Source organism: Cystoisospora suis, assembly GCF_002600585.1.
Source record: "Cystoisospora suis strain Wien I chromosome Unknown contig_4106, whole genome shotgun sequence".
Classification (NCBI taxonomy): Eukaryota; Apicomplexa; class Conoidasida; order Eucoccidiorida; family Sarcocystidae; genus Cystoisospora; species Cystoisospora suis.
In genome coordinates this window covers 14,096-24,381 of record NW_027156899.1, presented here as the reverse complement: position 1 = coordinate 24,381, position 10,286 = coordinate 14,096, and the positions used below count along the sequence as shown (strand labels likewise).

Here is a 10,286-nt window from a genome sequence, read left to right as displayed (position 1 = left end):
GGCAACGAGGGGGGGAGAAGAAGAGGAACCATGAAGGCTCCTATGCGAGAGGAGAAGGAGGAAGGATGTTTCTAACATGTCGCTTCCTTATAGCTGGACGGCAGGATGGGAGTATCACGATAGTGGAGACTCCTTCGGCTTGTTTATCGAGGCGTCGATACTTCCAAGCTCATACAGGAGGTGTCTTAAGCTTAGCCTCCTTTGTAGCGAGTCCTAATGTCGTCTGTACACAGACGATCAAGAAGATGCCTCAGATGCACCCTTCATCCAACTATCGACACTGTTCTTCTTCTTTCTTAGATCAGAAGGAGGTGGTATACTCGTCAGCGTATGCTTCACAGATGAGTGAGAAGAAGAAAGAACAGTTAAGGAAAGAAGAGGGAGAAGAAGAGAGAAGAGAGAAGAAGAAAGACAGGAATGATGCAAGAGGAGAGAAAGGAAAGGTGTCCTTCTGGTCTTGAAGAGAACAAGAAAGAGAGAGATGGAGATGTGAAGAAAGAGCGTCCTCGGTGTCTACGACGAGAGGAGGAATATGATCATGATATAGAGGAGGAGGGGGGGTTGAATGGACGTACGAAGAGTCTATTAGAGTGTGAAGGCTGCGGAAGAGAACAGCCTCGATTCTTTCTGATCAGCGGGAGTAGTGACACCTCCATAGCTCTCTGGGACGTCACGCCTCTCGTCCTCTCTTCAGCTGCTGCTGCCGCTGCGGCAAATTATGCGGCGGAGTTTGAAATACCCAGAAGAAGAAGAAGATCTGATCTTAAGCGAGAAGACGGAGGGGCGTCTTCTTCTTTTCAAGAGGATAGAAATAGAAGAAGAGTGCTGAAGATGAAGGAGAAGAGAGAGACTAGTGAGAGGGGGGAGGTGTTGTTTGCGGGTAGAAAGGGTGCTATGATGAAGGAGAGCATGCATGCGCTTTCAACTGAGAGGGGGGATGAGGAGGAGAAAGACGAAGAAGGAAGGAGAGATGTGCAGGAGAAAGAAGAAGGAGAAGAAGATTTGGAGAGAGAGATCATGTATGAGGAAGATGAGAGGATAGAAGAAGAAGACGACGAGAGAGAGAAAGAAGAAGAAAGAGAAAGAGAAGGGGAGAATTATTACCGTATAGAGGATGATGAGGTGGAGTTAGATCCTAACGAGCTCCTAGCATTAAGAATTCGTTTCAAACCGCATCAGGGAGATATTCTCTCTGTATGTACCTATCCTTCTTTGTCTTTATCGAATAAGCGTTCTTTTCCTTTTCCTCCTAAGAGCAAGAGGAGAAAAGACAGAGAAGATGAAGAAGGAGAGGGATCTCAGAGAAGACCATCTCTCCACAGCAACAGACAAGAAGGAGGAGGAGGAGAAGAAAAGGGAGAAGAAGCAGAGACAGAAGAAGGAAAGGAAGAAGATAACCGTGATGATGGTAAGGGAGAAAGATCTGTGTGTGAGGAATCCGAGCATGTCGAAGAAGAATGGATGGAAGACGATGAAGAGGAAACAGGAGGAGAGGTTGTTGATTCGGGAACCGGGTGTATGTGCACATACTATCATTGTGGACAGTGTTGTCGTCTTTGGGGGAGGTATCCTCGCGTCGGTTCTCTGAAGGCTCACTCCACCAAATCACACGGGGATGTTCTCCTGAAGAGAAAGAACATCCTAAATACCTCCCCAGAAGATACAGAAAATCCTATCATCCTTTCTTCTTCTTCTTCTTATCCACCTTTGTCTTCTTCCTGTCGTATCACCTCAAGAGCTGTGTCAAGATCATCTTCCTTCGTCTTTTCTCCTTCTCCCTCTCCTTGTCCTTCTTCTTCGTCGTCTACTTCTTCGCCTTCTCCTCCTTCTTGTCCAAGCCGTAGCTTTCCTTCATTGTATGCAGCGCCATGTACTCTGCTTCTTGGGTTTCAATCGACGAAAGTAGGAGTTATGTCGATTCCTGCTTTGCTTCAATACGTTGCCTACGTAGACAGTTTTATCGCGTTCTTAGCTCAGTCTCTCTTCTCTTCATCGTGCTCTTCTCGAGAGAGAGGAGAAGGAAAAGAAGCCCCACCCCGAGAACCAGAAGAAGCCGAAGAAAAAAGAGGTTTCTTCTTCTCTTCTTCTTCTTCCTCTCGGTCGTCGTCGTCTTTCTTACATCAAGACAATGTGAATGATGTAGACACATGTCTACTACAGCCAGCATCTTCGTCACCTTGCTGGTCTCCCAATTATCTTCTCCCGCGTTCGCTCTCTTCGTCTTGTTCTTCTCTTGCTTCTTGTGGCGCTGTTCCCCCAGATGAGTTTTATGACGGACAGATGACTGAAGAAGATAGACACCATCTCCTGCAATATACTTCCTCCTTCTTTCGAGAAGCTGTTGTCTCCGATACACAGCCTCATATCGATATTCTTTATCCAGCCTCTAGTCGATGTCGAGCTAGCGCTACTCATAGTGGTAGTAGTAGCAGAAGACACGGGGGGAGACACGGGAAAGGCAAGAAAGACCCTGGACATCCCTGCTGTCTTCACGGAGCTGTCTTTTCTTGTTCGACTCCTCATGACCCGGTAGATCTTCTTCCTCTTCATCCTTTAATGAAAGAACAACTCAAGAGACAGTATTCTCTCGTCAAGCAAAAGGACAGAAGATATACAGCAGCAGTCGCAGTAAATGTTGACGAAGACCGGCTGGCCCGCCCGCTAGGAGACAAACCACGGGAGGTCGAGAAAGAGAGAACGAAAGAAGAGAAGAGGAGAGATTTCAAGATCTCCCGAAAAATGGAGAAAGAAGAAGAGAGAGGAAGATATGACGGGGGAGGAGGAGTCGCTATCGATTCTTTAGAGGGTTGTCTTTCATCAAGCATCGCGCAGGCACAGAAGAGTCTCACCAAGGAAGGGGGAAGATCAACGACCCAAAGAGGAAGAAAAAAGCTTTTTTATTCTCCTCCTTCCTTTCCTTCGGATGTGTTACATCTGGAGTGTCGATTTCTCCCCTTCACGTTAAATGCATGCACTTCTCCGTCATATCCTTCTCTTGTTTCCTCTTCTTGTTCTCCCTCTCCTTCTTCTCCTACGAAGCGTTCTTCTCACTTCCTCTCTCCGTGTTCGGCTAGATTTCGCACAGGTGTCATGAGGAAGGCTTTGTGTCATTTGAGAGAAGGCGAGGAAGCAGAAGCCGAAAAAGAAGGAGGGACGAGACAGAGAGGACAGATTTCAAGTATTCCTTGTATTAACGAAGAAGAGGAGGATCTCAACGTGCACCAAGAGGAATCTTCTTCTTCTTCTTCAATGGCGAGAAAGAACAACGAGGGGCTATTGACAACAACAAGAGGTGTATGTACACTTGAGGAGGGTGGTACTGGAGGAGACAGCAGAGGGATGATGGAGATCGACGTGAAGAAGCGTCATAGGACCCCCTACCATGCTTCTCATCATGATGAGACAGACAGTTTTCCCCCTTGCCATTTGAAAGAAGGCAAGGGATTGTCCTCTCAGTCCCTTCATGCGAGCCATGTCCACTTTGTATCAAAAGGAGAAACAAGAGAAGATCTACGAGAAAAAGAAAGAGAAGGACCCCCCTTAAGTCCTTCTTCTTCTCCTCCTCTTCCCTATGATCCATCCGCGTCGCCTCTTCCGTCAAGGGAATCCCCTCAAGGAGGCAACTCGTCTTTCGCTAAGCCTATGCTATGTGTATCTCCTTCCTCTTCATCTTCTCCATGGATGGGGGAGCATCCTCATCATTATGAGTATCCCCCTCGTGGTCTATGTGAAGCGAGTGCTTTGCCGTCTTATCTGTCTTGTCAAAGAACAGGCGGAGGAGGGGAGGCCTGTGTTTCTTCCTCCTCTTTGTCTCTTTATCCTTATGAAGGGCGATTCTCCTCTAAGAAGAGTTGTTCCTCTGAAGAGAAGAGGAGGAATCTCGAGAGGATTTTAATGAAGAAAAGAGACCCGCCTGGTCACGTCGGTTTTGTCGAATGTGTCGTTGCATGCGGTGCTTATATTTGCACAGGAGGAGGTGACGGACGTGTCGTTGTGTGGTCCCCCAAAACAGGAGTGATGAGAGGAGAGTTGAGAGGTCATCGTGGGGGGGTGTTATGCCTATCGTATTGCGCTGTAATAGATGAAGAGGAGCATGAGGTTAGCTCTCTCCGTCGAAGTCAGGGAGAAGAAGATGAACAAGAAGATGCCTCTCCTAGAAGAGAAAGAGAAGAACGAAAGGAAGACTCTCGGGTGATAAGAAGAGAAGAAGAAGAAGATCGAAAAGCCCCGAGAGAAGACTTCATGATGACGGTCATTACGTCTCCCCGGGGGAGTGGCTTATTATTCTCAGGAAGTCGAGATAAGACGATACGTGTATGGCGAGTGGACGAAATGGTTTGCGTGCATGCCTTGCTTCATCATACAGCTGAAGTTTTATCCTTAACTGCTAGCGGTTCACATCGATTACTAGTCAGCGGCGCAGCCAATGGTGAGCTCTTCATCTGGTGTATAGACACCTTAGAGGTGGTCTATGCCCTTCACATGTCGACCTCTCTAGATCATACCACCTTCCTGCCTTCTCTTCCTCCTATGATACAAGGAGACATGTCTCCTTCCTCTCTGTCTCGTCTCTACTCGTCTTTCAGCGCCAACTCATCTGCAACCTACCCATTGGGCGCTCTCCCGCAGGTCTTCTCTTCAGTAGGAGGAAGGGGGGGGGGACCTGCGATGAACCGTTCGATGGTGGGTATGGTCTCCCCTCCTTCCACCTTAGGACGGAGCATCACGAGCTCATCTATGTATCCCGGGAGTACCTCTCAACGGGGGAGTGCCGTCACAGCTTTAATGTTGATAGGAAGAAGTGCACAAGTGGACAAAAAGAAGAAGAAGAAGGACAGCCACAACAACAAGAACAAGCATCGAGATAGAGATTATAGACACCATCGATATTGGGGGAGAAGAGGGAAACACCATGAGGAGGAGGAGGAGGAAGAAGAAGAGGAAGTCACAGAGCGACATATAAGAAGTGAGGAAGAACATGAAGAAGAAGAAGAGAAAGCAAAGAAGAGAAAGAAAGAACAACATCTTACGACCAACGATATGAAACAAGGAATGAAGTCTTCTTCTTTCTCGTCTCGACCTTCTTTGAAGAAGGTAGTAGTTGAGGAAGAGGCAGGAGAAGATCGAGAAGATAATGCTGATGGTGACGGTGAAGGAAGCGAGGTCAGGAGCATCAGCCATCTCACGACCTCTTCAGATAGGAGCCAAGCACCTACGTCTCCCTCTTCTTCAACTCTTACTTCCGAGGGAGAAGAAGAAGAGGAAGAGGAAGAAGATGTCCATCTTCTTCTTCAAGGTGATGGTGTAGACACCGTCCAGCTATGGGCAGCTAGCGGTGATGGCTTGTTACGTGTCTGGCAAGTCCCTTCCCTTGCCAGTAGAGCTCGCTTATCTCAACAACGAGAGTATGAACGCTTTCTCTTCCTTCAAAGCCTAGTAGGAGCGGCGAGCCACGACGGCCGCCATACAGCTGAAGACGTAGAAGGCGGAGATCGCGATAGAGACAGAGAAGCTCCTCCAGCATTCCTTTCAGGCAAACAAAGGACCCATGAAGATGATTTATCACCTTCCGAACGCCATGGAGAAGAAGAAGAACAGGGGGATGAACAAGAAGAAGAAAGGCGGGGAGATCGAAGTGTACAGGAGGAACAACACAGCGACGACGAATTGTCTTCATTGGGATTCACAGTCGACAAGACGGAGAATTCTATGGCTTTAGTGGTCTTGAAGAATGAGAATATTGTGCAGAAGAAAAAGAAGAGGACTAATCAGATTTGTCTAGGAGGGAGAGGAGGAGGAGATGCCCCGATATTCTTGAATCATACGAAGCCAAGTTTGTCTTCTTTACTTCGAGATCGAGGAAGTGATCTTGCTTGTATGTCTTCTTCTCCTTCTTCAGCTTTTCTTCTCCCTTCTTTATGTGGCATAATACATCCTATGTCTCTTCCTCTCTATAGTCCTTCTCTAGTAGGAAGAGGAGAAGGCGTCGTAGCAGTAGGAGGTGGCAAGACAGGTTTATCTGCACCTTTCTTTTCATCTTCTTTCGTCTCTTCTTCATCTTCTTCAACGTGTTTCATGACTCTCTTAAGAAGATTTGTCGGATTTCCATCGGTGTCTGGATCTCCTGCATGTCTAGTAGCTAGCTGGCAAGCTGCTTTGTTCTTAGCTCAATGCTTTGAACGACTCTTAGGAGCGGAAGTTCAGCTGATTCCCACACCTCGTACTTCAGCGTCCCCTTCATCTCCGAGAAGAACTTCCTCCTCTTCTTTTCCTCTTTCTCGATATGCCGATCGAGGAGAAGAAGAAGAAGAGAAAAGAAGAGAACGCCGTCATGAGGTGGGGAAGCATCGGCGGCATTCCTGTCATACATACAATTCTTATCGTAAGAAGAATGAGAAGATTAAAGAATCTCGAAGAAGAGAAGATGAAGAGCAAGAAGAAGAAGGAGGGTCAGGCTTACCTATCGTTTTTGCACGTCTTGGATGTGATCCCTGTAAGCCGACGATTGTCTTCTATTCTCATTATGATGTTGTTGGAGCAGAGGATGACCAATCTTATCAATCTTCTTTCACAGTCTCTCCTTCTCCATCTTCTTCTTCTTCCTTCTCTCACTCTCATTCTTCTCCTTATCAGATCTCTCCTCTTAGACAGCAAAATTCAGTCGCTTATCGAGGTTCCTCTTCTCCTGGAGTACCAGCCGCTGCCTCACTTCAAGAAAGCGAGGGCAAAGACTCTTTCCTTTTTTCTTCTTCTCCTTCTTCTGCGTCGAGGGGTGATCCGAGAGGAAAAGGCGAGATTTCTTCGTCAGAAAGACCCTCTTGCAAGACGGGGAATGGTGTTGGTATGACTGGCCGTTATGAAGGAGATGAGGTGAATGAAGAGGAGAGGAGGAGGCGACGACCAGAGTCAAGAAAAGAAGAGAGAGAACAAGGAGGACGAGAAGTACAAGAAGGAGGGAGAAGAACAAGCACACCACATGAAAGAAAGTCCAATAAAGGTGAAGGAAAGAGAGAAAGCCATCTTTCTTCTTCTTCTTCATCTTCATCTTCATCTTCGAGCTGTTGGCGAAGTAATCCATGGAGAGTGTGGGGTGAGGATGGCTATGTGTATGGACGAGGCGTGAGCGACAACAAAGGCCCCATTCTATGTACGATCTTTGCGGTTCGGGAGTTCATACGGCACTCGCAGAAGAAGAAGAGAAGTGCATGTAGGAGAAGAAGAAATGAAGAACGCCTTCTCACGCAGAGAGAAGGTGGAAGAAGGACAACAACAAGAAGAAGAAGACATCCTTCCTCTGACCTCGAGGAGAACAAGAAGAAGACGAGAGAGAAAGAAACGAAAGTAGAAGGAGATGTCGCTGGGGGTAGGGGGCGAAGCCAAGAGGAAAGCCTTGATAGGACAGGAAAAGAGGAGAGAGAAGTTTTGAGGAAGGAAGAGGAAGAAAAAGAAGAAAGAGAAGGGGGAGAGAAACAAGAAAGAAAAGAAAGAAGAGGAGAGAAACATTCTCATGCGCCCTCTAGTAGTGCTAGTAGTCGTAGTCGTCTTCGCTATAGTTATGATGATAGAGAGGGGAGCTCCGGGGAACTTCCCTTCAACTTTGTATGGATTTCTGAAGGACAAGAAGAAAGCGGAAGTAACGGTAAGATGACAACAACATATTCATATTCAAGGCATTGATAGATAGATAGATAGACGACAGATGATAGATAGATAGACAGATTAAATATAGATAGATAGATGAACAGATAGCATCAAGAAAGATAGATAGGTTAAAGACAGATAGATCAAAGATAGGTAGACTGAAGATGGATAGAGAGATAGATTAAAGATAGATATATAGACAGAATGGCAAATCGATAAAGAGGGATTGTCTATAGATGAGAGAGACAGGACTAGCTGGTTCTTTCTTTCTCTTCACTAGCAGGAATGGCTCTGTCCTTCTGTTGATCATAGATGTCTTTCATGCCTAGAGTCTTCTACCTGTCTTAGTGTAGGAGTAGAATTTCTTATGTCTGACGCAGTATGTGACTTCCCCTTCGATGTGTTGGTAGGTATGATACATGCAGAAGAGAATGAAAGACCTTTTCTGTACGATGGAGATTTAGAGAAGTCTCAAAATCTGGTAGAGTCTTGCTCTCTCTCTCTCATATCTACCCATTCCTCTTTCTTCTCCTTCCTTTCTCTCATCTTGCTTTTCTTTCTTTCTTTTTGTATGTCTCTATCATCTCCATATGTATTTCTTCAAGTGTACAAGACAGGCGTCGTAGCTCCTTCCTAGTTGCAGAGACAATTCTCTTCTGTCCGTTCTAAGCATTGAAGAAGATCTAAGGTCGTACTTTCAATGAGTCGTCTTAATCATTATCTCGTCTTCTCACGCCCACACAGACGTGTCGGTCTCTCTACGTATGCATGTAAGTATCTATATATATATATATGCATGCATATACATACCGAACTATATATCTCTCTCTGTCTATAGATCTTTCAAGATGTGCGGTGGTAGTTTTACATGGTCTAGTGAACGCTTGAAGAGTCGTTGCAGCGAACGTGAATGGAGTGTATGTACACATAGAGATATATGCCTTCATGAATGTAGGATGGAGACTTTTTGTTTTTTCTGGTGTTCCTGAAGATGGTAAAGAGGGTTGTTGTTTCTTCTTCTTCTTCTCTTTCTTCTTCAGGATTTAAGGAAGCAGTAGAAAGACATCTTGGATGGATGGTCGGGAGGAAGTTCTTCGTCATCTGCACAAACAGCTACTGGATTGACGATGTCCATCCTTGTCTAGTGTACGTACACCTAAGATATGAGAAGGGGGCACTGACTTCATCTGCACGCATTCGTAGACAAAATAGACTTGTATATGTAGAAGACGAAGTTCGTTTGGTAGATGTGTCATGTAGCTGAATCGAAAGAGCAAGATTTCAGAGTTAAAGAGTCTCTTCATAGAGAAAGATGTGTCAATCGGGCGTGTGTGAAAGCTCTTTTACAGACGTTTCATATGTAGGCATGAAGTGTCTCCCGGTCTGTATCCATTCTACGTCTCTAGAGAAAGGGAAATACACGGGTGTCCGGTAGGTCTGGATAGTCATCTAGTTGGATAGATCTAGCTATGCACATGTGTCTCAGAGAGTGTCTCAGTGTATGCTCGCATATCTTAATCTACATGTATACATGCAGCTCTCCTCTCCTCCTTTCTTTTCCTCTGTATCGAATCATACGTAGGTGTATGTGTATGTATACGTATGCAATAGACAGCTATCTTTCTATCTTTCATCTATGCATGCAGTGATCCGACTCTACTGACCTAGTTCTCGTTCTTTTTTCCGTGTTGCGTGAATCTAGGAGTGACGTTGTGGTCACTTCCGTCGATTACATTTCTTTCTTCTCCGATTCGCGAGGTCTTGTCTAGTGCTATATATCTTCTCGTGTTGATCTTGTGTTTCTGGGTGTATGTACACCACAGATATGGTATGAGAGGAGTTGTCGACGCGAGGATCATCGTGAAAGGAGGCAACGAAAGTACAGGGCATCATTCAGGTGTACATGGAGGTGCTATTGCTGAACCTGTCCAGGTATGTTAAAGATTTCTTTCCTCTTTCTCTCCTTCGTCTGAATGATCCTTCGCCCTCTCACATAAAGGCAGACACATTTCGCCGTCTCTCTGTTTCTCCGTCTTTTCTCCTCTTGGTATTTCGCATGGGTTCACAAGGCGTTTCAACTTGGCCTATTTGCAATAGAGATGTGAAGGTACCTTTCTATGTCTTAGGAGATTGGCTAGCTATTCAAGTAGACATGAGAGAAAGAGAGGGGATATGTGGTCCTTGTATGAAGAGAGGCTATACGGCCTAAGAGCTTCTCAGGTGTATACGATCGGTATTTCACGTCTTTCTCACCGATGGTCGATCAAAAGCTCTACGATATTTCCTTGTGGGGAGATGTCTAGGTGTCTCTTCTCTCTAGCCGTACAATTCCACTTTGGTAGATAGACAGGCGCCAAGTGATATCTCCGTACAGACAGATTCAAGACAAATAGATAGATAGATTGATAAGGGGTCAAGAGAGAAACGAAGGATAGGATAATAGGTGGACGATAGATTAAAGATAGATAGATTAAAGATAGATTAAAGATAGATAGATAGATTAAAGATAGATAGATTAAAGATAGATTAAAGATAGATAGATAGATAGATTAAAGATAGATAGATAGATAGATTAAAGATAGATAGATAGATAGATTAAAGATAGATAGATAGATAGATAGATTAAAGATAGACTAAAGATAGAT

The 10,286-nt window shown here is 45.4% G+C and overlaps 1 protein-coding gene across 1 annotated transcript in view; it reads left to right on the top strand.

Moving 5' to 3' along the window:
* Positions 1-10,286, top strand: part of CSUI_007648 (wd g-beta repeat-containing protein) — a 21,638-nt gene that overhangs the window by 4,903 nt on the left and 6,449 nt on the right. The window contains exons 5-8 of the mRNA XM_068067793.1: positions 94-345; positions 464-7,639; positions 8,682-8,787; positions 9,465-9,573. Of these exons, the coding sequence (XP_067920233.1) occupies positions 94-345; positions 464-7,639; positions 8,682-8,787; positions 9,465-9,573 (7,643 nt within the window). The remainder of the gene's footprint in view (positions 1-93; positions 346-463; positions 7,640-8,681; positions 8,788-9,464; positions 9,574-10,286) is intronic.